The 27,863-nt window shown below is 36.5% G+C and overlaps 1 protein-coding gene across 1 annotated transcript in view; it reads right to left on the reverse strand.

Annotated features, from left to right (window-relative positions):
* Positions 1-27,863, reverse strand: part of LOC121307818 (POU domain, class 6, transcription factor 2-like) — a 114,314-nt gene that overhangs the window by 12,414 nt on the left and 74,037 nt on the right. Inside the window, exons 5-8 of the mRNA XM_041240105.1 lie at positions 14,948-15,088; positions 3,282-3,491; positions 1,861-1,863; positions 232-400 (exon numbers count right to left, since the gene is read on the reverse strand). Coding sequence (XP_041096039.1) covers positions 232-400; positions 1,861-1,863; positions 3,282-3,491; positions 14,948-15,088 — 523 coding nt within the window. The remainder of the gene's footprint in view (positions 1-231; positions 401-1,860; positions 1,864-3,281; positions 3,492-14,947; positions 15,089-27,863) is intronic.

Raw genomic sequence — 27,863 nt, forward strand, 5'->3', positions numbered from 1 at the left:
TCTCGTCTAGGAAATATAACTGATAAAGTATTTATAAGGTGTTTATCCTTGTGCTGAAAGAGTTGAACACCTTGCAGACTTATCACTTCAAATCAGTGCCATCCCAGTAGCCCTGCACCTTATTTACAGTGCTATGACAGTTACTTCTGAAGCCTTGAATGCAAGCATGCCTGTGTGTGGTAAATGTCACAGCTACATGTTAATGGGTCCAGTTCCCTAAGGGGTACTCACTGCTGACCAGTTGTCCAACACTGAGAGCTGATGAAGAGGACGATGTGGAGGAGGAAGAGGAGGAGGAGGAGGCCTGGCGCACTGGGCTCTGAGACATGGAGGCCTGGTTGTGTGTCAAGTGGAGAAGGCCGGCCTGTGACGATGCTGGACCTACCTGTGTCTGCTGGGGCTACAGGAACAAAGACACAGAACCACAAGAAGTGAAAAGTGGAGACTGGAGACAACACAGTTTCTATTTCAATGTTGCATTCCTCTGAACCAATTTTTTTTTTTATGTTAAAATTTGAAAGTAATTTATAAATAACATTACTACTATTTTGTTCACTGCTTTTTTTTTATGAATCTTTTATCCGTTCACATATATACTGTAAATGCTTACAATGTTACATTTGCACAGTTACTGAACTCAAAATAAAAAGCCTGTTGAAATGGGGGTATGCAATTGTTTATAGCTTCCAATCTTTAATTAATATTCACTGTTTTTGAGTGTTTATAACCTGTAAAATGGAGGTTTGCAATCACCGCTCGTGAGATAATTATTAAACATCTGCTATTTTTTCTTCCTTGAAGGTTTAACAATCAATGTCATTACAATAAAAGAACCATGACATTTGTAATCCTCTTTTGTTACTAAAATGAAAAAAAAAAAAAAAGATTAAAATAGGATCTCGGGAAGAAGGTGACCACTAAACCTTGAAGTGACACAGTCTGCAGCCAAGGGGCAGTGTTTCACTCATCCTTCACTGGGTAGTAAAGCACACATACGACTCTGGTTAGTCTTATCACAGAAATCCAGACCAGATTAAAAACACGCTTAGTTCAGCTAAAATCAATATCTTTACTAGCCTGACTGGGCAAGGTCTCGCCTTACTAGGGCTGCTATTAAAACACGGCCTGGAAGTCTTTCTAGAAAGAGGGAGGGAAGTATCCAGCCACAAGAAGCTTTTACCAGGAGGTACACCCACCGAAACGTTTAGGACCAATTCACTGATGTTAAAAAGGCTTAAAGTGTTTCAACAGAGACATGCCTTCTTACATTATTTAGGACAATTTAATTCCAGTGTAATGCTCTTGAAATATATAGTCTTCCTAATGCACTTCTTAGAAGCCTCATAGTAATACCATGCAGTGACAGGGCTTGCTTGTTATAGATGTAATATCTGCAAAGATGCAGGTTGTTATTGTCTAATACAGATATTTTCACTTCATACGGAGGTTCAAGAATGCCTGTCTTCTTTTCTTTTTCATTAATGTGAACTACCTTCTATTACATCTGTATGCTATTAGATAGTTGAATCTCCCATTACAGTAGTGCTTTAGAAATGCATGTAAATACAACATTTATGGATCTCCTTTTCATAAAGAGTGTTTTTTTGCACCAGTCTGTTGAATTATGTTTAGACTGTAAACTACATGTGTGCATTCAAAATATCAAGCTACAGGACTAGTACTATGAAGGTACCATTTTTTCTAAATAATAATAAAAAAAAAATACTTCTTTAAAGACTGTTTTTTTTAAATGCAGCTTGGTTGTTTGTTTGATTGATTTTACGGACAGAATGTCTCTGGATACCTCCGAAGTTCTGAAGTGATGCTAACACAGGCTGTCAGGTGTTACAAGTGTGGTACCAGCTGTCTGGTAACAGGAAGATGAAAATACATACTGGCTGCAGCAGATTGTGGCTATCTATAGTTTGAAATTGTTACTGGACGCTTTATGAATGTAGTATAATGTGCTTTGTGTTTAGTTGTTCAGTTATATAGATATAAATTGACAATTGTAAAGAAAAAATATAATTACATGTATATATTACAATGTACAAGATGCTGTATGTGTTAATTATTTTTCACTCTTAATGCCTCAAACTATTCAAAAAAAATGACTGAAATGGTTTGAGTTCATCTAAAAGTTTTACTAATTTAACTAAATTATACTAAATGGCACTATATACAATAGAATACTTTGCAAAACAAACCCCAAATCCTTAATATTACTAAAATATATTTTGTGATATCATGTAATAGATGTTAATTGGAATATTATGGATGGTAATATAATTTTAAAGTAATTAAATGTATATATTTTGTACAATGTTGCAAGCTGATATTTGTGTAGTGTGTATTGAATAAAATGAAGAGAGAGATATTTGATATTAACACCTTTGTAAATACATTGTTTAATATAAAAACAAATCTATATAATATTGGTATTAGAACCTGATGATTTATTGACTCAAGTAAATGTATCAACTTTACATTGATTACACCACCTATAAAACTGAAAGTGTATGTTTTGTTTGTTGGATTGGAAGCAAATAAAGACTATTACAGTTCATCTATAAAGGGGTATGATGTGTTTAATGTTACAATGCTCCCCCTTTATAAGATGGCCCTTTATACTTCCTGCAATGCAAAGCTGAAGAAGCAACGCCTGTATGATGCAGTTTTGTAGATGGCTTTTTGTTTTAGAGGGTAAGTCAAAATGGCATGTCTTATTTTAAGTGCACTAATGAATAGGAATGTTTCCACATTGCACTGCAGGGGATCAGGAAAGTGCCTTTAGCTCCATCTGAAACATGTTTTGAGAGGTGTTTAAAAGGAATGCTAAATATGTCACTGTAGAACTGGTGAACCATTCTGCTTATTCTAGAATTGTGGGCTCTAAACTGCAAAAAAAAGTTATCCAATAAACACGAGTGAGATTCTAGAATCTCATCGGGTCAGTCTTGTTGTTCCTCTGTGTCCTCATGGAGGTGGAAGGTAATCTCACAAATTAGATTTGATTTGTTTTCAGCTATTCCTTAACCCAAACAAGTGAAAACCTGCATTCAGCTGTTTTGTTGCTGCTCATTCTAAACTAAACAATTACTTTATTAAGTTGAAATTATTAACCTGATTTTCTTACTTGTGTTAACCAAAGAAATAAAACACAGTTCTGTAAATCAAAGGTGGGTCCAATTAAAGATTAGCCCTGGCCAAACTTCAATTTGCATTGGCCAAATATGTCCATGTGATGACCACTAGAGCCTCAGTCTCATGTCATCCTGTACCTGTTGGCCTGGCTTGATGGGCGACAATGTTATTCCCTGGGTGTTGATAACGGGTAGGATCTGGTTCCCGATGACCGTGGCAATAATCTGGCCTTGGGCGTTTGTCAGCAGCTGAGGGGTGATTGGCTGCATCTGAAGGCCCTGCGTTACACCTCCTGTCTGACTTGATGGCATGGCTGGATTAGGTATCAGTGGAATTGTTCCAATAATCTAGAACAAAGAACATAATCCATTATGGTAACAATGGAAAAGGCAGGCAGTGGACAGGTCTTGGGTTCTGGGTCTAGAACGGTATATGTTCAACATGTTTGATCAAGGGTAATACAGAAGTTTACAAATTATACACAACATAGATATAGCCATTATTGTTTATTTCCATTTGTCTGCTGCTTGCTGGTGGGACAGCCGCCTCCCTGTATGCTAGTAGTTTACATAACAGCATTTCATGCTTCCATTCATTTTTCTCGATCTTGTTAACATGCATTTTGATTAACGAGTTCCCCTTATCTAGTCTTTGAGACAGGAAGTGATGTAGGTGACCTGCGACAATTAAGCTTTTTAACGAGAAATGCATTCATTAACAACCTCATCAACTTCATTTCAAAGCATTAATGGATTGATTTAATTAACACATTTCATTTGAAAATCACTTGCTACTAAAGTTCTCGTTACTATACCAGAGTTCAATAAAATAACACTGGGTTTTGAAAATCCTGCCCATAGTGTCTTAACAAAAAAAATCTTACCGAGCATAAATATAGTGCAGTTGATAATTCTTTGTAATTCAAGTGATTGAAAGGGAGCAAGGATAGCAGTCTTACTGGAAGTGTTAATACTGAAGTAAGAACATGGAGCATTTCATATTAATACTATGAGCCTATCCTCTTCACAAAGCACAAAGGTCTCATTTGCACATTTTACAATAATGGATCTGAAGTATTTCAAGACTACAACAAATGGCTGATCCACTACAGCTCCAAATGTGAAATTTAACACAGATACATTTAGATTCTGCTTAGATTATAAGCCTTTCTATTTGACTCATTGGATTCCTGACCAATCCTTTTTAGTTTTATAAATGGCCACAAGCAATAGTGTTGGAAAAATGTTTCTGGCCTTTTAGTCATCACTAAAAAACAGGTGACTCCTTCTCTCGCCCGCACATTACTACACGTCTACCTGCTCTGCCTGAAGACAAGAAAGGAAAGAGGATGTAAATGTCTCTCAAGTGCATGCAAAGGCTGTGAGGCAAGCTTGGTTAATGCACAACAACAACACAAGGCTGCCGTTATACATTTGTAATATCTTCTGGCAAGTGTGGTAGAGAGAACAGATGTAGTAATAGCGTTTATTAATACTTAGAACAGGGATTTATGAATGTTTTGTTAGTTTAAGTTTAGCTGAAGTAAACATTGCAGAAACCAACTTAATAATGACAGTAATAATTTAAAAATAAAAACATGATCATACATATGATCTCTGATGGCATGACAGAAAGTGCCACCTGGGATTTGTACTGCTGGTTCAGGTTTCCTTTTCCCTCTCAATGCATCAGCCTGCATATGTAGCATCCTGCCTTAAAAACAACCCGACACCTTTCCTGCAGTGAACTTACAATGTTGTTAAAGCTAACTGTGTTAGACGTTTCACAAAATATATTGTGCATTAGAAACTTAAAAACATGAGAATCGTGGGTTACTGAGCGAATCATGATTTTGGCGGTGTGTTCAATATTTCTAGATGTGAATTAAAGGGGGAAAAATCTTTATAATATTTGATTCTAAATATGTAAAATATCTAACTGCAAACTTGCAACCAATTGGTAATGAATCAATCTGATTTATAGAAAAAGAGCTGGTGTATTTTAAATTTCTATCTATCTATCTATACTGTAGTCTACATTGTGCCTCTTTGTGACTAAACATTATTGTTCGAAAGTATTTAAAGTACATACCGATATTTTATACAGGAAATTGTCAAACCTACAATATGATGGCAGTACATATTCAATTTACTGGAATTGTTTTCTTAGCTCTCTGAACTTTAAATCAACAAGCTTTGATTATACAACTAAAACATTCTCAAGCATGGCTTTTCCACAGCTTATATGCTAGATGGTGCTACAAGGTTAGCGATATGTGCTTTGCAGTACCCAAGTACTCAATCAAATTGTTCTTCCTTCACAAGTAATAATATACATGTTAAATTATCTAGAATTAAACTACCATGTGTTATTCTGATACAGTATGTTTAGAATGTAGTTTAAATTTAAATTACTTTAAACCTCTGAATTTGCCTCCAAATCATGTTTTGTATGTATTTATTTTTTTTACCTTACTGAATTAAAATGACCACTAGCGGTGCATTTAGGATGTGCAACAGTAATTTCTTCCCCCCTAGACAGTATTTCATGGGAGTTTTTTTTTTTTTTTTTTTTAAACAAACTACCTGTTTAAGTTTTTACAACATGATTAAGGACACAAATTACGGAATAATAAACAGATACAAAATTATTATTAAACCAATTCAAATTGTACACAGTTTTTAAAGGTTTTACTAAATAGTAAAAATGTTGCATTGTTTTCTGCACACTATGCTCTGGAACAGAACATTGCAAACGAGCTGTCACCAGTCATAATGCACAAGAAAGAATAATGATATGCAAAAGATTTATTGGTCCATTACAATGTAACCACCAAAATTATCATTAACTGCTAGTAATCAAATAAATTATTGCTTAAACAGATAATTAACTGCTGTTTGAACATTGTGTGAGGTTTAAATGTTAGATATACTGTACAGTATCTCCAAGTACTCTAACAGCATGCACATCTAAATCTCTATGCCCAAAAAATACAACCAAAACAGAAAAATAGGTAGAAACATCTCATAACAAAAAGGGACGTTAAATTCACACTCCATAAACGCTTCTGATTGCTGTTGTGGCTTAAAGCAAATATATTTTTATCCTAACTAGCATACATGCCTAGCTGCAGGAGCTTTATACAAACACCCATGAGACTGACAACGTGATTTATATTCTTAGAATATACCCTCCCCCCCATCCTTTCCTGATCCAAGGAAAAAAACAAAAAAACAAAACAAAAACAAGAATTGCTTCATCAATGCCTTTTCTCCAAAGGTCAATTTGCATGATTTTTGTGTATAAAAAAATCAAGCTGCTATATTGTTACCAAACTAACAAGCAACTTAGAATGTCTATTTGCAAGGCTGCTTTGTATCATCTTGATTGGTTTATTATTTGATTTCTTACTGTTTAATAGCCAAGTGTGTTCTGTATGATTTTTACATTTTTATTTATTTTTTTATTTAGTTGTCGGCAATTATATTAATTATTTTCTCGCAATTTAAAATGTCCAATTATTTTTAGGATCAGCTCACTGCTACCACCTCTGCACTGACTTGGAAGGGGAGAAGACGAATGCACGCTGTCCTCCGAAGTGTGTACCGTTAGCTGCCCACTTCTTTACACACTGCAGGCTCACCATACAGCCACCTCAGAGCTACAGTGTCGGACGACAACACAGCTCTGGGCATCTTACAGGCAAACCCACATGCACCTGGCAGGACCACAGGGGTTGCTGGTGCATGGTGAGCCAAGGACACCCTGGCCGACCTAACCCACCCCCCAAGCACTTGCCAGGTTGTAGTTTATTTATTTTAAATACGTGTAATTATTCCACAGGAATGGAATGAAAAGGTAGGCATTCATATCACTGTGTAGCAGGTTAAATGCTGTTAACACCAGCCCCTGGTAAACTGCATTGCCTCAATCACTTACATATTGTATGCATATTCTGTAGATCAGCAGGTTATTCCTGGCTGATTACATTTCAGCTTTTATTAATTTAATCTCAATCCCTTCCAGCATGTCCAGACTACTCCCAGCTCTGTGATATAAAGAAGAAAGATGACTCAGAAAGGAAGGGTTGTAATTTGTAATTCATCTCAACTATGGCTCATTTGGTTATGTTACTTCACATTACCCAACAGATTATTTATGGTAACACATTGCATCCCCTCTTGTACTTCTGTGCTCCCTCACCATTTAACATTTTGAGTGTTTTCATAATGTATGTGTCTGCAGATCACAGTGACCGACGTGGATAGTCTTTGCATATACAGGGCATGCAGAGAAAAAAAACAAAACAAAAAAAAAAAACTTGTGCTTAATTATTTATTTGGTTGTTAGCACGGATGTCTAGAAAACGAAAAGCATTCCAAAAAAGTATCGTCTCCAGAGGTGCCCTTGGTACCGGGATAATCTCAGTTTTTCAGGGTTTTCTTGTAGTTATTCTATTCTCTGTATTATTATATGTGCTGTAGTCTGGTCCAAGGATTTCTCATTTCCCACTACCCAGACCGTAACTCATTAAAATTATGCTGGTTTGTTTCCGTAAAAATGTCATCACGTTTCTCACAACAGAACAATCTCCAGTTATCCATGGTCGCCAAGCCATTTTCTCTGCTGATTTAAAAAAAAATTAAATAAATAAAAAAAATTGGGAGTAGAGAAAGAAAAGACCATCAAAGACATTTCTCTTTAAACTACAGACATTCTTTAAACCAAAGAAAACTTATGGGCTTGACTCAACTCTGAAAAGAAAGTAAAAAAATTCCACAGCACAATGATGTGACGAATAATGCTCTAATAGTGAAACTGTGAAAACGTAACCCTTTAGATCCCAGAATGCACATGGGCTCCCTTATCTATTTGTATGAGAATGGTGTGTGTCTGCTGAAATAGAAGCAGTGTAGTGAAGCACAGAGGAGCTGATGAGTGTTCCAGGAACACCGACATATGTCATCAACACACTGAATGATCAGAATGGTAAACCGTCTTTTATATTTATTTATTCACGATTAGTCCACTGAGAAGCAAGCACTTCACAGGGACAGCCTGATGGCAGCAAGAGAGAACAAACAAAAAGCAGTAACAGAAAAAAATCCTTTAGAACTGTACTTTTATATAAGAACATAAGAAAGTTTACAAACGAGAGGAGGCCATTCGGCCCATCTTGCTCGTTTGGTTGTTAGTAGCTTACTGATCCCAGAATCTCATCAAGCAGCTTCTTGAAGGATCCCAGGGTGTCAGCTTCAATAACATTACTGGGGAGTTGATTCCAGACCCTGATAATTCTTTGTGTAAAAAAGTGCCTCCTATTTTCTGTTCTGAATGCCCCTTTGTCTAATCTCCATTTGTGACCCCTGGTCCTTGTTTCTTTTTTCAGGCTGAAAAAGTCCCTTGGGTCGACACTGTCAATACCTTCTAGAATTTTGAATGCTTGAATTAGGTTGCCACATAGTCTTCTTTGTTCAAGACTGAACAGATTCAATTCTTTTAGCCTGTCTGCATATGACATGCCTTTTAAGCCCGGAATAATTCTGGCCGCTCTTCTTTGCACTCTTTCTAGAGCAGCAATATCTTTTTTATAGCGAGGTGACCAGAACTGCACACAATATTCAAGATGAGGTCTTACTAGTGCATTGTACAGTTTTAACATTACTTCCCTTGATTTAAATTCGACACTTTTCACAATGTATCCGAGCATCTTGTTAGCCTTTTTTATAGCTTCCCCACATTGTCTAGATGAAGACATTTCTGAGTCAACAAAAACTCCTAGGTCTTTTTCATAGATTCCTTCTCCAATTTCAGTATCTCCCATATGATATTTATAATGTACATTTTTATTTCCTGCGTGCAGTACCTTACACTTTTCTCTATTAAATGTCATTTGCCATGTGTCTGCCCAGTTCTGAATCTTGTCTAGATCATTTTGAATGACCTTTGCTGCTACAACAGTGTTTGCCACTCCTCCTACTTTTGTGTCGTCTGCAAATTTAACAAGTTTGCTTACTATACCAGAATCTAAATCATTAATGTAGATTAGGAATAGCAGAGGACCTAATACTGATCCCTGTGGTACACCACTGGTTACCACACTCCATTCTGAGGTTTTTCCTCTAATCAGTACTTTCTGTTTTCTACATGTTAACCACTCCCTAATCCATGTACATGTGTTTCCTTGAATCCCAACTGCGTTCAGTTTGAGAATTAATCTTTTATGCGGGACTTTGTCAAAAGCTTTCTGGAAATCTAAATAAACCATGTCATATGCTTTGCAATTATCCATTATCGATGTTGCATCCTCAAAAAAATCAAGCAAGTTAGTTAGACACGATCTCCCTTTCCTAAAACCATGTTGACTGTCTCCCAGGACCCTGTTACCATATAGGTAATTTTCCATTTTGGATCTTATTATAGTTTCCATAAGTTTGCATATAATAGAAGTCAGGCTTACTGGTCTGTAGTTACCTGGTTCAGTTTTGTTTCCCTTTTTGTGGATCGGTATTACGTTTGCAATTTTCCAGTCTGTCGGTACCACCCCTGTGTCAAGAGACTGCTGCATGATCTTGGTTAGCGGTTTGTAAATTACTTCTTTCATTTCTTTGAGTACTACTGGGAGGATCTCATCCGGCCCAGGGGATTTGTTTATTTTAAGAGCTCCTAGTCCCTTTAACACTTCTGCCTCAGTTATGCTAAAGTTATTTAAAACTGGATAGGAACTGGATGACATGTGGGGCATGTTGTCAGTATCTTCCTTTGTAAAAACTTGTGAAAAGTAATCATTTAATATATTTGCTATTTTTTTTTCTTCATCTACGATTTTGCCATTTGTATCTCTTAAACATTTAATCTCCTCTTTGAATGTTCGCTTGCTGTTGTAATATTGGAAAAACATTTTGGAATTGGTTTTAGCTCCCTTAGCAATGTTCATTTCTATTTCTCTCTTGGCCTTTCTAACTTCCTTTTTGACTTGCGTTTGCAGTTCTGTGTACTCTTTCTGCGTACTTTCTTTTTGGTCCTTTTTTAATGCTCTGTAAAGTGTCTTTTTTCGCTGAATATTTTTTTTAATTGATCTATTAAACCATTTTGGCAATTTAGTTTTACATTTAGATTTGTCTACTTTAGGGATGTAATTGTTTTGCGCCTCTAGTACTACATTTTTGAAGAACAACCATCCTTCTTCTGTGGGTTTGCGTTTGCTTATATATATATATATATATATATATATATATAGTATATATATATATATATATATATATATATATATATATATATATATATATATGCTGGCCATTTTTTAATTAATTTTTTTTGGAAATTGTGAAGATTTGAAAACCGTTCACTTCCTCTATGGAATGCAGAGTGCTTAGACTATTGGTGAAGCAAATTTAAATGCCAAAAGTCCAAACCAATCCTGCTTGTGTGGTTCAATAAGAGATCCATTGCATTTGAATGTACATCCAGATTCGTTGTCAAGAAATGTGCCAAAACATGCACTTCACTTTGGTGACATCACATCAGGTACAGGGTGTCTAACAATCCCTGAGTGACTAAGATCAACTTAACACACTAATTAGTGATTAGTGTATGATTAGTTCACAACCTGTACCTTCATTTATCTGACTGTACTACAGCTGCCCCGCTCTCTGGTTTCTGTTAGTGCTATGGACTGATGAAGGGTTATGTCATATCTAAGTACACAGCCATGGAAATAGCAGGGATAAAGGAAGGGTAAGGAAGCACCTTGGGGATGATTTGGCTGTGGCGCTGGGGTTAAACTATTGAGGTGCTGGGGATTTCTTCTTTTTTTATGACTGTGCTTTCCACTCACAATGGTTCAATATAGAGCACCCTGGGAATCTACAGACTGAGATCCAGTGTTACTGGAGTTCTGTGTACAAAGTTAGTGCTGTTCTTACTGTTCATCAACTCTGGCTCAAACAGTAGAAAAAACCCTTCTAAAGGTGAATGAATAATTGTCTCTATTCCCATAAACATAAATCCTAGCTCTTTCATTCGGCAAAGACTGTTAATTGAGTCAAACTGTGTGGCGCTTTTGTGATGTGGACAATAGTCAACTGGATATTGAGTTGGAGCCATCAAATAGATTTTCACTTGCAATATGATTCTAAGGGAAATAAATATGACTTTCAACCTTTAAAAGCCTTTTAAAAACTGAATAAACGCAAACATATTTAAAGCAACCAGTTTTGAATAATTTTAACACCCTAACCCACTATTTTAAAACTGAATCCTCTTTAAGCATTTGTCAATAAAATATCTACTGTGAAGTAAATATTACATTTTTTTTTTTAATACAAATTGTTTAGCATCTTTGTAAAAAAATTAATTAAATATAATTACTACTGTAATTCATACAAAGCCGAACAAGGCAAATATAATCTTTTATGAAAAAAGTTGCAATTCAGTCTGGCTCATGATTCATAAAAATAAAATTCATGAATCATACTAAATTGGAAATCTCACATTCAGATATAATTCCTCTGTAATTTCATCAATTTACAGAAAACAACTGCATGGTTTCACTAAGTTTACAGTTTTTTAAAATATATTATTTTAAGTCTGTTGCTTTTTTCATTACTTTGTTTTATGTATTGCTTATAGTTAAAGCTAGGACATTTAAAAGAAAGGGTCAAAGCTGTGGACATTTAGTCTTGTTTACAGACAAATGCAATCAATTAACTACATTACGTTTTTAAATAACATATGAAAGCAACACTATAAGCTGTCTAGCTGACAAGATTTAGTTTTAGGGAACAAAAGAAAAATTCCCTTTTGGTGTGATGTGTATTTCTGAAGACTCAGGACTGAATAATGCACCATAATAATGAGGTAATGAGGTAAGGCTTTTGCTGTAGGCTTTGACCGTTTCCGTGACCTGATTATGTCGGAGAGTATCAGCAGCCAAGACACTACAAAAGCAAGAGCATCCCGTCAAATCCCTCTCCAGCATAATCATTCTTACTGCTGCAGGCTTGTTAAAAACACAGGATCCATCAAGCCTCATTAGCACCATTTAGCATCAAGAAGCTCAAAGAGCAATCACACACTCTTCATATTATTAGGCAGAGAGGCACCTCTCTACACATACACACATACGTATCATATATTACAACTCCACTGTCTTAATTTAGTCCCTGCTAATTGCACATAAGCAAATAGCTGGTAGTCTGGGGCTATAAGACTGGTAGTGTAGAAACACTCATGGTCACCAAAAATCATATCTAATCCTTACAAATACATTATGATGTGTGTTCTCTCTCCTGATGTGCTTACTTACAATTACAAACCCACACATTACTTAATATATAGATGTGTGCAGTATGCAGACAAACACTCACAATATACATATGTACTCTCGGAAGTGCCTTGGTGTTTCATTTAGAAAGATAGGATCAAATATTCCATTGATTTGGAGGCAATATTTTGACACTTCCAACCAATACAAATGCAGTGTTGTTGTTTCTTGCATTTTCATGTTTTCCAAAAGACAATCCTTACGGATTAAAAAAAAACAAAAAAACCCCTCTATTTCAATTTTTGAAATGCAGTTTTTTCAGGTTACTGTTTGTCTTGTTTCTTCTATATGAGTACAGTGCACACATACACACACACACGCATTACCCTACAGAGAGCAGCTGTACTTATTTTTCACACCATTGCTACTAATATAGCTTGTTATATAAAAAATAGTCTCTTGATGAAAACTGTGATGAAACAAGGGTTAAGGTAAATAGCACAGGGGTTGTCTTAGAGGGCACATTGTCCATACAATCTTCCTTTAATATGTGTTGTGTGCACCTGCGATAAGATGATTCATTAGATAAGGCCTCACTTTGACAAGCATCATCGTTCAAGCCTCTGGGTACTGATGGAACAATTCTGCACCCACCCAGTAAATACGACAAGGTCAGCATTTTACTGATACTCACAGAGTTGAGAGCAAGTAAGGCTTTGTTTATTCCTGCAGAGTTTAACACACTGCAAATAAACCAGCAATGCTCCCTGTAATGCAACTTCTTTTGCAAATTACATAAAAATGTGTGTGTCAGTGCTTCGCTCAATCAGGCAGAGCTGACGCTATAAGCTGAGTATACTGTATCCTGAAGAACGTTCCATCTAAAAATAGCTGTATGTGTAAATAGCTGCATCTTCCTGTTGAAACATATATTTAAGTAAATAATCTGTTAAGTGACACATGAACTACTGTGCCCCAGGAAAATGTGTTATTTACTGGACTACCTAAGGGGTTCCCAACAAGAAGCAGCAACAAGATTCAAAATGGGGTCCTTTTTTCTTGTAACATACACTCATTTGTATGGCATGTGCAGTAAAGGACAATGACAATCTCATTGTGCTGTATTTAAGTACACATTAATGCAAGTGGAAGCAGGCTCTGTTAAAGAGCAAACCTCAAGGAACAATGTTTTGACATTAAGAGAATTATTATTCCCTGCATGTAGCAGACAGACTCAATAAATGATAATACTGTAGCGGCAGGGCAGCCACAATGCTGATTATCGCCACTGAAATGGACTGTGTTATGGACTGGGGACGGGGGTGGGAATATTCAGTGTAAATGTTGTGTCTGTGTGCGTGCATGTGATATGAGTGAGTGTGCTCGGCCCCAATCCTCGTGATTCCTCTCTCTCTTTCTTAGTGTGTGGCAACCTTGCCTGCTTCTCACTCCTGCTCTCCACCACCCTCCCATAGCGTGCGCAGTACGTCACCGCGTGTGTGAGTGACTGGGAGCCCAGTATGCAAAGGTCTGTGTGTCCAGGGTTCCCAATGGGAGCCAGGGGCAGAAATATAAAAGGGAGGTGTGGGTTTTGCTTCAGGCTCTCTGTCCAGTGGTGTCCCGTCTGAGCTATCTGTTTCCCTCTAAGAGCTAATAAATGTTGGTTTTAACTGCCTTTGGACCACACGCTGCATCCTGTGTCCATTTATTCCTCAGAACCCACCAATCACTGCCACAATTCGCTTCAGCAGTTAAGACTGTAGGTTAAATCAGGATACTGGGATAAAGTACTTCCCATTTAAAAAAAGGTAATGTTAGAATTTACATTATACATGAATTTAATAAGTAACTTGAACTAAAAAAGACCTAAGGAAGTAGCCAACCTAGCCAACAAAGCACACAAGCCAGTTCAATTTGTTTATGACCTTAACTAATAGCAGGTTCTTTACCAATCAATTCTTTGTCGATAATAAATACACTCTCTATATTGTATATTGTATGCTTAAAAATACATGTCTCTTATTATTGTCTTCAAGTTATAATAAGCTCCAGACAAGCACAATTTTCTGTATTTGAATTGAATCTGAAGGTGTCGATTTGAAACACGAGTATCTGATAAATATGTTTAAATTCTTATGGTTAACTGAATATTTATGGCTCTTAAAGGATGGTATATTTGGGAAATTTTACTATACCATAAAATATGTCTCTGATTGACTTACTAAAATGTACAGACAAGAAATATATGAATACACTAAGTGCTATGTAATTACAAGTTGGTATAACAACATTACATATGAACTTACTTAGTACTTGTAATTACTGACACTTAAAACATAAGAACATAAGGAGGCCAGTCAGTCAATCTAAGCTCGTCCTGTTCCTAGTAGCTGATTGATTTCAAAACTTTGTCAAATTGGGTCTTCAATCACCCACGTGATTCTGCCTCAACACCATGAAATGTTCCAGTTTTTTTTCTTTTTATGCACACTTCTAAAGACATGCACCGCCCACTTCAATCACCCATTTCACACTCACCTGTCCTTGTGCATTAGTGACCAGTTGTCCTGTGACCCCCTGAAGACTGGACAGTGCATTTCCGAAGGCCTGAGAGCCGGCTATAGACCCCAAGGCTGCTGCTGCTGCTGCTGCTGCGGCCTGGCTGGCCAGTGGATTGAGCTGAAGAACAAAAGAGCAATATGCACTAATGTTATTTACAAGCAAGCTGTGCCTGTATATAACTGTATTTTCCCTATATTACACAATGTCACCTCTACAGTAATACTGGCTTCAAAGCTGAAGAGAAGTGAATGGGGAATTGTGCTAACTGTTTCGGCAGCCGCTAGTGGCTACTTTGGGCCCGTTTTGGGCATGAATTTTACTCACCATGTCTGGACCCCGTAGCTTTAACAACAGAAGAACAAACACAGCAATACATCACAGTAACCTGTCCTGTCACTCTCACAAACCACTCTATGAACTACTGCCCATTCGCTGCTTCTTTCTCAGGTTTAAAAATGACCGTTTTTATCTTTCCACAAAAGTACAGACAGCATTATTTTGTAATAAACTCATCAAAAACCCAGAAATTAATATGAATTGTCTTATTACAGATTCCTAGCCAAAGCTAAACCAGAGAGTATTTAACCATCACACCACTGAGGAATGTTTAAGTTATCAAAAAAACATCTTTTTGAAAACCATCATGTCTTAAATTGTACATTGGAAATTTCAGATCAGGTCTGTTTGTAAAGTTGAAAAGAAAGTTCACAGAGAATTCGGATGGATACACTTCTGATTATTTTTTTGAGGGACCTTTGAAACACAACACAAAAAAAAAATCATCAAATCATAATAATCTTTTACCTATACTAAATAAAAATGTATTTTCACCTATATTAAGTAAAGAATAAATATCTATTATGACTTAAAACAAGAGACAGATTTCTTGTGATCATATTTTATTACTGCATTATTACTGGCTCAGAAATGCAATTCAAGAAAGGCCACGGATGATCAATAATTTTTCATTGACAGCAATTTTTTTAAATAGCCAGATAATAAAAATGTGTGTGTGTCAAGCGCATCGCTTCAAATCAATAATCTGATGATTCTTTGGAGAGTACAAATAAAATGAAAAGTTTTTATATTTTAGATGATTTATTTTTTAAATATTTTATGTTACCATGGTAAGAATGGTTTATTGTAATAAATGCATTTTAACAAATGTTACTGTTATATTACTACACTTACTGTGATGAATGTTACAGTTCTTAGGTTACTGCACCTTTAATTCATTGTCTTGTAATGCAAACTGAATAGTGCTATAGTTTAAATGGCCTTACTTCTGACTTGTGCCATAATATAAGGCTCACTACTTAGTTATAGAGTGATTTTGTAATGCTAACAACCTATGTTTTCTTGACTGAGAACTTAGTAGTCCAATCAGAGAATTATTTGCATTGTTGAGTGTATATGGTGTAATTGAGTTGGACCACAAAGGGGGCGGGCCTTGCTTTGTTTTTCGTGCTTTGCAGTGTAGAAGGGGAGCACAGGGATTCTGGTAATCACAGTCAATGCACTGTAAACCAATTTGAGACATATATTATTGTGTGTAAAACTAATCTCATTTATGTGGAAAAGTCAATATGAACTGTCAGAACCACAATGCAGGAGGAAAATGTCACAGCACAAGCAGGTACAGAATGGTTGTAATGCAGTCTAAAATGTGTTATCATATCTAAACTTGTATTAAATGGATTTATATACTAGAAATTCAATGCCTGCCAGCAGAAAACCCTGGTAAATAAAATACTGAATCTCAGTGGACCAAGTCTGTATAAATACTTACAAATAAATAAATGCATAGAAACCCTATGGTATTTTACTATTTTAATAAAAGGTTTGATTCTTGTATATGAAATATGTAAAATTGTGTTTTGTAGCCCAAAAGGGAATAATGAATTATGTCTGTTTAAAAAAAAAAAAAAAAAAAAAAAAAAAAAGATTGTTTAATGTAAAATGTCTTGGAAAATATTTGAAGCTACAGATAAATTGTCATGTTGTAAAACAAAATCCATATTCTGCAATAAATGTTTGTAAAATCCTATTGTAACTCTAGCATTAGTAACAACAGCTTCATTTGTACAGTAGGGGAAATAGGTTTTACAAGATATCAAGTGTGTCTGTAAGTAATTGGCTCATATTGACTGAAAGCACATTGCATTTCTGGTACTGCAGTGAGTCAGTACTGATTATATGATATGTATTCCTGTTTTTGTAAATGCACAGGTTTGCACCATATAAAACATGTCTGTTTACTAAAATCAATGTACATACACATCAGTGACAGACTGGTTGTATGTAAATGTATGACTCTTCTTCAAGGTATGCAAGGTAAGATTATAATCTTGCAGTGCTTAACATTTGTTCAAGAGAGTTAATTAGGAAACTTCAACTTTTGCAACTTAACCCAACCAGTATTAGGATTTTTGTGAACAAAAAACACATTTGAGTGTAATTTGAATGTCAGTTCAGTGTGCTATTTTGAAAGGGTCATGTTAGAACGATGGAGATTCATGACAACCTTTCAGGAAGGAGGAAAAAAAAACAAAAAAACAACCATTTTCTAGCTACAGTACAATCTAACCCTTAAAAATGTGACCTAAATATAATGATAAAAAAAAAAAAACATTTACCAAGGTTACATGACATACAGTGCTTGCCTAAATGTGTTCTTTTATGCCTTCCCTCATAGGTTTACTGTGGTTAATATGCACAGTACTGCAGTTTACAAAGCTTAAATTGTACATTTACTACCATGCCTTAAACAGTAAGTAGTGAGGTTCTGAAAAATATAGCATTATACATCCCCACTTGTTGCTACAACTGTTTAAAAAATGTACGTGCCATTTTTCATTGTTAACATCTGACAACTTTTTACACCTATAACTTTCATAACTCTGTTTCAAAGCTCTTTTCAAAATGGCTGTTCTAGTGCACTGATAGTGTAAGGGTTATTGCCCACACTGTCACACAGGAAACACAGCAATAACGATCTGTGATGTGGTACGGAACAAAAAAGCAAGAGCACTTGCTATGTTTTTTGGGGGTTTTTTTGTAATAGTTCTTCCTGCAGTGATTTAGAGCAGTGGCTTTCAAAAGGTCTAATTAAAGCAAATATCAGTTCAATTAAAGGTCTAGTTAAGTAATTGAGAGAGAGCTCAGTTGGAGTGAAAACCAGCAGACACAGTGGGTCCCCAGGACCAGGGTTGAAAACCACCGAGTTAGAGCAGTGGTCTCCAATCCTGGTCCTAGAGAGCCGGTGTCCCTCCTGGTTTTTGTTCCAACTGTACCTAAATTACTTAATTGGACCAATTAAGTGCTTAACATAAGAAAGTTTACAAACAAGAGGAGGCCATTCGGCCCATCTTGCTCCTTTGGTTGTTAGTAGCTTATTGATCCCAGAATCGTATCAAGCAGCTTCTTGAGATCCCAGAGTGTCAGCTTCAACAAAATTACTGGGGAGTTGGTTCCAGACTCCCACAATTCCCTGTGTAAAAAAGAGCCTCCTATTTTCTGTTTTGAATGCCCCTTTATCTAATCGCCATTTGTGACCCCTGGTGCTTGTTTCTTTTTTCAGGTCGAAAAAGTCCCTTGGGTCGACATTGTCAATACCTTTTAGAAATCTGAATGTTTGAATCAGATTGTCGCATAGTCTTCTTTGTTCAAGACTGAATAGATTCAGTTATTTTAGCCTCTCTGCATATGACATGCCTTTTAAACCTAGAATAATAAATAAACCATGTGCTTTGCAAATATCCATTGTTGATGTTTCATCCTCAGAAAAATCAAGCAGGTTCGTTAGACCCAATCTCCCTTTCCTAAAACCATGCTGCTTATTAGACGCTTAATTGGTCCAGTGAAGAGAGCGTCCATTCTAAAAAGAGCTTTCAAACAGAGTTGAAAGTTAGAAGTGTAAAAATGTGCCAGAATGTTAACAATGAAAAGAAAAATTACAGGTGGGTTATTTAACAGTTGTAGTAACACATAGGGGTGTATAACGCTATAGTTTTCGAAACCCTGCTACTTAGCTTTGCAATGGATTTTTCTGCAGTAAACTTTTATAGGACCCATTAATTATTTTGCACGATCTTTCAGAATGGTATCCTGTATACTCTCCGTCATGACTAATTACATTTATTAAATCTTTCTCAACCTCTGAACAGGAGAATATGATTTCCCTGGATCTGAGCTCTTGCTTCTTGGCGGCCCTATTTTTTATAAATATCTTCCATTAAATAAATCTGCTTTATGAAAGTTAGCGATGCAGAAACCGTTGAAGTGCTACCAGCGTATAGCAAATCCATGAGCTTTTCACAATATGCTCGGCGATTGCATTAAATGATATAAAAGTATTACTTGATAGACCCTTATGCCAGTGGAGTTTAAACATTCGATGTGCAATAAGCAGGTCTGTTTTTTACAGATATGTTTAGCATGCAAATACACTATCCAATGTATTTCTTTAGAAGAATTTGCATGGTGTCTTTCCTAGCCTGTGGGGCATCTGGATATCGATATCTGTATCGCTATGAAGTTAACAGTGGGAGCCATGGGATGTTGGCAAAGCCTGGATTACGTAATGTTACTTGTTATCTTTTATCAAAGCTGGACCTCCAGCATGCCAGGAGTGTGATGTACATCAATGGCTTTCAGTCCTTAACAGGGCTGCAGTAGAGAGGGAAGGCCTTCGGTTTGAGCCATGGCGACACACACAAAGTGATCTACCTCACAATTCAGAAGCTGCCAGTCAGATATAATACTGCCCATTGTATCCTGCCTTGTGTAAAATAAGCAACTACAGAATACAGCACTTTCCCTATTATTCTGCACTGAACTGGAAAAGACTCCTGAATAACCTTCCTATCATGAAGCAAGCTAAGCTATCCCACTTTAAAACATCTGACTTTTGAAGATCAACTCTGTAAAGATCTCCACAGGTGCCTGTGTAAAGGCTCTGGAAGAAGACAGTGTGTGAGTACAGCAAAAAAATTAAAATAAAAAACAGCATCAATAGCATGATGATCCATTGGAAGGGAATGGAAGGCGCAAAGCACTCACAACATCCTTTACACAGTAGGAAAGTCTTTATGATTGTGTGGGTAATTCATCCATTCAGGGATAATACTGTCCAATAAGCCTATAAAAAGTGCTCCATCAATGCAATGCCTTTTTCAATAATGTTGATGGCAGGGTCCACACCACGGAGCTGTAAACACACATAAGGGGAGGATAGCCATGTTTGACTTCCAAATGGACGATTTTCTACAGCAATGATTTGTCACACTGCTACCAAGGCAAGCAGAAAATAACAGACCTGCATGATCACCGCTTACCCCATGATTTAAACTGATTGTTATGTGTTTCTGGAGAATAAGTAATGATTTCTTTGTTTGTGACTGGAAATACAATTTGATGTTTACAGCTTTTTTTTTTTCTTCTCATGAATGTCTGGGAATATAGTTTTAGTAATATTAGTCTTCAAATGTAACCATCACATTGCTTGTTCATATAAAGGCTATCTGTTTTGAACACTGCTCATCATACTGTCTATTTTACCCTTTACCCATCACATGTGTTGAATGCCTTTTCAGATTACAAGGAGGTTCAAATCACAAGACCTGAATTTCAGCATGAGGCCAGAGCTTCAGTAATGTACAGTTCTCATATTGCAGTATTTTAATAGCAATGACAGCTGCTTACTGAGAATTTGTAAGTTGGTGTTTTAGAAGCCACACCAAATGTTAAATTGAAAAAAAAAAAAATAATATGGGTAAACAAAGAATATGAATGATCGAATGATATGAATGATCATAGGAATGAAGCACATGGTTTCTCAGAGTTAACTGATAGAAGCTGTGCCCCATACTCAAATGTTTCTGAAGGTAAACATATACATTGAAATTACAAAAATATCTCCAGAGAGCCTATGAATGTCCTCATCCCAAGTTATTAATGTGGAGAAATTAACACAACAACACAGATTAAAAAGTTCCTTGTAGTCGACATGATGAATTCATATGGTATACAACCTGTATTATTTCTCTATAACTAACTACAAATACCAATATCTATAAATATATTGTAATGTCTACCTATATTTCCCTCAGGCCCCGGGGACTCAAATTTGATCATGGGTTTTCTCTGCATAAAAATGAGAACTGAAGGGGGAATTCAGTTCACAGAAAGAGTAGGCAATTTCATAATGTACTATTCATCCCTCCTCCACTACAATAGTAATAAGTACTGGGATCAGTAGTATTTGAGGTTACATGGACTAGTTTCTTCAAAAAAAAATAACAACAGTGAGCAGTGTTTCTGCATAACATTTTCTGGTTTCTTCGTTCAGCCTGGAACCAATTTAACCCTGATCAGGTTGAACAGGTAGAAGACAAGCACATTAAAGAATTGCATTAATCCACTGTCACATCTCCCCTTGCCCACCTCACACTCTTCAGTTAATATTGAATAAACATGGGTCAGTAAAGACAAATTGCAATATGAAAAAAAAAAATGAAAAAAGCGTAACCATTGTGTCAGAATGTTTCACCTCTGCTTACAGAGTGGGAATCATCAGTCTTCAAAATTCCATCTCTTGCAAAAAGAAAAGCACAAAAAAACAAGAACATGGAAAAGAAAAGATTTAAACCCTATTTGCTCCATTATCCAACATACTTACTATCTGACCATTAATGTCAGCAAGTGCAATAGCCTGTGCGATCTCCTGAATGGAAAACTAAAAGTAGACTCTATTGTCATGGTGACCCGGCAGATACTAAAAGGGCAGCACGTTTTCTTCCATTGTCTATCTCTTGAGTAAAATACTCTGTTGCTGGAGTTAAAAACGACCTTCTTGACACTGTAATGAACTGTCATCCCAATTTGAAAAAACCTCACCTAGAAGGTTAATGCAAAGACTAGATACAGAAACGCTTGCTTATGACGAGATACTTTATTGTACTATAGTACTGCATTTCTTTAACAACTTACTAACTTGCCTGTCCTACCACCTACAATCAATCCACAGAAGATTTACAGTGGGTCCCTAAACTTTGATCTCAAACTATGAAACAGATTTTTTTTAGTCCATGCAGATGCAACCCTATTTTGATATCTTTGGTTTTGTCTCATGCTCACAGATATTACTTATTTTAGTACTTTTTCCCCCCATTTTCTTGACATGCATGTTTAGGTTATTTCTATAAAGCTTATCAAGTACACTGCTCTTAGATATTATTTCTTATGGATTATGAAAAAAAATTGTAAGAGGAAGACATAATCAAGTCATTTCTAAATGATTTACTGTATGTTTACCATATAATTCCTTGAACTGTGCAAACACTTCAGAATCCATAAAATGAAAAAGATACTAATGTGGCATTAAAAGGGAAAACAGGATGATACAGTGCTGTAGTAATAGGATTTGATTTTTTTACTCTTTTCCTCTTCCCTGTGAACTTAATCAAGTGTGACATGAGAAAATACACTGGGCTCACCAAGTCAGAATCCTTTTGCCAGCTGAAAATGTCCTCAATATTACACTGTTTAGGACTTTACAATGATCCTTCCGACATTAATTTTGCACATGTACATCAAAATGCCATTAGAAATGCTCACAAACACCTCCGGCTCGCGGGGCCCTCTACACAGGCGCTCCAATCGAAAGCTGCCTCTAAAGACTCCCTAGTGATTGGTAAAAGGTTTCTTTCGATTACTCATTCAAAAGCTTTCGACTGCGGAGAGGCGTCTTGGGGAGGGAAAGTGGAGAATAAAAAAAAAAAAAAAAAAAATCTTTACATTGAGCGTGTCTCAAAATACTGTAGAGCGGCATAACAAAAGGGAAAGCCAAAAGCATTTTATGAGTATCTATTTTACTCTTAATTACAAAAAAAGCTGATACTTATTGCAGTCAAGCACCAGCCACTCAACTACAGCGACTTAAAAACTCCAATCTGTTTTTGCAATGGGTCTTGGTACTGCCTCGGTGTACTGAGGTTCAGGCAAAAGCTCATCTAGGCTGACAGAGGAGCTACCTTGCTTGCAGGCTGCATTTTGACGAGAAGGGGTGGAACTTGACTGAAACGAGACTTTTTTCTGCACCATTAAAGCCAGTACATGCTGAGGATCCTAAATTATGAACTAACAAGCAGTGACTCTGCTGGGGGCCTTCTCAGACAGGAGGTGTAAACATTAAAACAACCATGGTGAGGAGTGCTACAAGATCAATCCCTTTTTTTCATATCACTGGTCAGTTGACACTAGTATGCATGTCTTTGAATTGCCATTTTCTTGAAAGATGAACCACTTTTTAAACCCTGGGATACTGTGCAAGATTAACAGCAGCATTTATTTTTATTTCAACTGATAATATATATTCTATAGGATGTTTACTGATTACAAATAATGAACACGAGTTAGACAGCATAGACAGGGCACACTTTCTCTTGCTGGGTGCTGTTAATGAACTTACAGCATTGCGTGACAGAGTACATGTGTACCCTGGGTATGCTTCTACACTATGAGAGGAAGTCAGGTGACGTGGCTTGTGCTACCATGTACAGTACACTGTACAAAGTGTCATTTATTCAGATAAAAATCACTAGATCAGTAAAAGGGTTTCAATCAAACAATATTAACTTACAAAGTGAGTCACACTATTGCTTGTCAGAAGTCAGAACTCCCGCTCCACAAAGGACAGCTCACTGTATGAAAGCGTGTTGTGATACGAACAGCTGCTTGTGTTGTGTGGATAAACAAAGGGCAGATGCTAATATCAATCCATCACCTTTCAAGAGCATGCAATCTATTATAAAAATGTATATAAAAAAATAAAAACCTAACAGCAAAATAATCATCAGTAAGAAATATCTGATGCATGAAGAAATCCTCTGCGACAGTTTTATTATTTTTCAAAGATGAAAACTAACCCGATATTCTCCCCAGCGATATTTATTATCTATTTAGGTTGTTCTGTTCTGTGGAAGAACTTTTACAATTGTTTGACATATAAATTTAGCATTTGACTGACTTTAATATCCATTTGATCAATGGGAAATGATCTTTCAATGACCTAAACTCAATATCTAAAGGGTCATCGATGGCAAAGCTTTATAAACACAATAAGGCTAAAATCATTACCTCATTCCTACAGTCAAAAAGCAGGTTATAATAAAGACAAATCTAAAATTAAAATCTAAATGCATTATCATGCTTCTTTCCATCGTTTCTGTTGGCCCCTCTGACAGCTGAACAGCAGCCATATTTCTAACTGATGTATAGTAGAATCTCCCTGGAGTGCAACATTACATTTTAACATGCAGTTGCCTCAAGACACTACTATAAACAAAGTAATGGGAGTGCCTAAGTTAATTAACAAGCCTTTTACTATACCTCAAGAGAACTGGGGTTTGAATCTGACAATTGGTAGCCTTTTGTCAACTTCGTTAACTTAACATTTTTTTAATTATTCATGTTTATAAAATGTACTCAGGTAAAATGTTACAATACCTCTTCCAGCTCAATAAATCCCTACTTTTTATCTGTCAAATATATTTAAAAAAAACAACATTGAAAGAAGATAGTGAGTTACATGCTGTAGCAGAACTCTAAATAATATAGTATATAGTCATGCTTTGTAGAAACAGAGTTTTTCCAGGCTCAATCATCCTCGCATATTGAATGATTCCCTTATGTCTTCTGTTTTCAGTTTATGGTTCAGTTCCAGTTCAGGTCAGCCTCGCCGATTCTGGCAGTATCTAGCAAAGTTCCCAATGGCCAGGTAAAAAAATTAAAACAAATGTGAACATTTAGCAATCAAGTACACCTGAAAGAAATCCTTATAAATTGCAACAACTTGACAGACACTTAAAGTACTTTACAAATCCCTCACATGTGGCTACTGTGCCATACAAGCGCTATAGCACTAGTACTTAGCATGGTTAACCCAGACCCTTTGAAAAATAATATCAGTAAACACATCACAAAAAAGAGAGTTACCACTGAGAAAATGTTTCTGCTTGAGACTGTTAATGGTCTTGAGAAATTTGCATGGTTGCAGAATATGGAGCCCCTAAGGGCCTGTTTTTTAAATGCGAGAAACACTTAACAAGAATTAAAGTCTCTACTGAAGTCCACGTTACATGTAACACCCATTCACTTTGGAAAAATGAACCCAACAGTAAATCAGCATTTATTAATTGTGTCTAGAGTCAACTAGGGGGTTCCCACTATTTATAATCACAGGATTTATAATCTACATTATTCCTTATTTTAGAAATTGTTTACCCAGGCACTGAGGTGCAGCACTGTGTTTGTATATACTGTGCCTATAGAAAGTCTATATCCCCTTGAACTTTTTTCACATTTTGTTGAGTCAGTGCCTCAGAGTTTCATACATTTAAATGAGGATTTTTTTCCACTTATCTACACATCATATTCCACACTGTTAAGGGGAAAAAGTTTTTATTGAGAAAAAATAAATAAAAACAAAAAATACAAAACTGAAAAGATCATAATTGGTTAAGTCTCCATCCCCTGAGTTACAGGGGTTAGTCTGTTAGGACAGGTCTCTACCAACTTTGCACACCTAGATTTGGCAATATTTGATCATTCTTCTTTACAAAACTGTTCAAGCTCTGTCAAGTTCCTTGGGGAGCGTTGATGGACAGCAATCTTCAAGTCATGCCACAAATTTTAGATTGGTCAGGTCTCTGACTAGGACTCGAGGACATTTACCTTTTTGTTCCTTAGCCACTCCAGTGTAGCTTTGGCTGTGTGCTTTGGTTCGTTGTCACGCTGAAAGGTGAGCTTCCGTCCCAGTTTCAGCTTTCTTGCAGAGGGCAGCAGGTTTTCCTCAAGGACTTCTCTGTACTTTGCTCCATTCATTTTCCCTTCTATCCTGACAAGTGCCCCAGCCCCTGCCAATGAGAAACATCCCCATAACATGATGTTGCCACCACCATGCGTCACAGTAGGGATGGTGTTGTTTTGGTGATGAGCTGTGTTGGGTTTACGCCAAACATAATGCTTTGCATTTAGGCCAAAAGGTTCCATTTTAGTTTCGTCAAACCACAAAACTTTTAACCACATGGCTACATAATCTGCAGAGTGTTTTTTTGCATACTTCAAACAGGATTCAAGTCGGGCATTCTTGGGTAATGGCTTCTTTCTTGCACCCTACCATACAGGCCAGAATTGTGGAGTGCTTGGGATATTGTTGTCACATGCACACTTTGACAGATTTGGCCATAAAAGCCTGTAACTCTTGCAAAGTTGCCATTAGCCTCTTGATAGCCTCTCTGATCAGTCTCCATCTTACTCGGTCATCCACTTTGGAGGAACGGCCTGATCTAGGTAGGGTCTTGGTGGTGCCATACACCTTCCACTTCTTAATAATCATCTTGACCATGCTCCAAGGGATATTCAAGGCCTTTAATATTTTTTTATACCTATCCCCTGATCTGCGTCTTTCAACAACTTTGTCCCAGAGTTCTTTTCAAAGCACCTTGGTGCTCATGGTTGAGTCTTTGCTTTGAAATGCACTACCCAGCAGAGGGAACCTATAGGAACTGTTGAATTTATCCTGAAATCATGTGAATCACTACAATTTAACACAGGCCTTAACTTAACTTGGTGTGTGATTCTGAAGGCAATTGTTGCTAAATTTAGGATTGCTATTACAAGGGGGGTGGAGCACTCCAACCAAGCTATTTCAGTTTTTATTTTTAATTAATTTTCTACACATTTCTAGAATATTTTTTTCACTTGGAAGTTGTGGGGTAGGATGTGTAGATAAATGGAAAAAAAAATAATGCGTTTTAATTCCAGGCTATAAGGCAACAAAAGGTGAACATTTTGAAAGGGGATATATATATATATATATATATATATATATATATATATATATATATATATATATATATATATATATATATATATATATATATATATATATATATATATATATACACACACACACACACACACACACTTTTAGAACACCCCCATTGTTCCAGTTTTTATTAAAATTTAAGCAGTTCAAGTCCAGTGAATAACCTGAAATGGTACAAAGGTAAGCAGTAAACTGCCAGAGGTTAAAAAAAAAGTTTAGGTTACCAAAAGCTGAAAAATAATGTACAGTTCAGAGTTATACAAAAAGGCTTTTTTCAGGGAACAAGTAATGGGTTAACAACTTACAGCTGTTCTGCAGCAATGGAAGTAAATTAAGCCTTGAAAGTTGATGCTAACAATTCCTACAGGTGTCCCAACTTTTGTTGATTACTTACAAACCCTCTGACTGTATAAAAACAGTGTTGGAACAGACTGTGTTACTACACCATCTTAAGCATTATTTGTACTGCCAATTTGCTATCATAATGGAGAGAAAAAGGCAATTAACAAAGGAAGACAGACAGACCATTATAACCCTTAAAAGTGTAGGTCTTTCCTTTAGAGAAATTGCAAAAAAAGCCAAGGTGTCAGTGAGTACAGTTTCCTACACCATCAAAAGGCACCTGGGAAATGTAGGAAACTCTGGCAGACCCAAAGCCACAACAGAATCAGAAGACAAGTTTCTGAGAGTCAACAGCTTGCGTGATAGGCGGCTCACAGGACAACAGCTTCAAGCAAAGCTTAACACTGGTCGAATTAAGTAAGTGTCAGTTTCAACTGTGAAGAGAAGACTTTGAGCTGCAGGTTTGCCAGGTCGAGTGGTAGTAAGAAAGCCATTGCTAAGATGGCAAAATAAGAAAAAGAGGCTTTCCTGGGCCATGAAGCACCACCAGTGGACTACTGAAGACTGGGAGAAGGTCTTATGGACAAATGAATCAAAATTTGAAATCTTCGGTTCATCACGCAGGGTTTTTGTATGCCGTCGAGTAGGCGAAAGGATGGT

Source organism: Polyodon spathula, chromosome 3 (assembly GCF_017654505.1).
Source record: "Polyodon spathula isolate WHYD16114869_AA chromosome 3, ASM1765450v1, whole genome shotgun sequence".
Taxonomy (NCBI): domain Eukaryota; kingdom Metazoa; phylum Chordata; class Actinopteri; order Acipenseriformes; family Polyodontidae; genus Polyodon; species Polyodon spathula.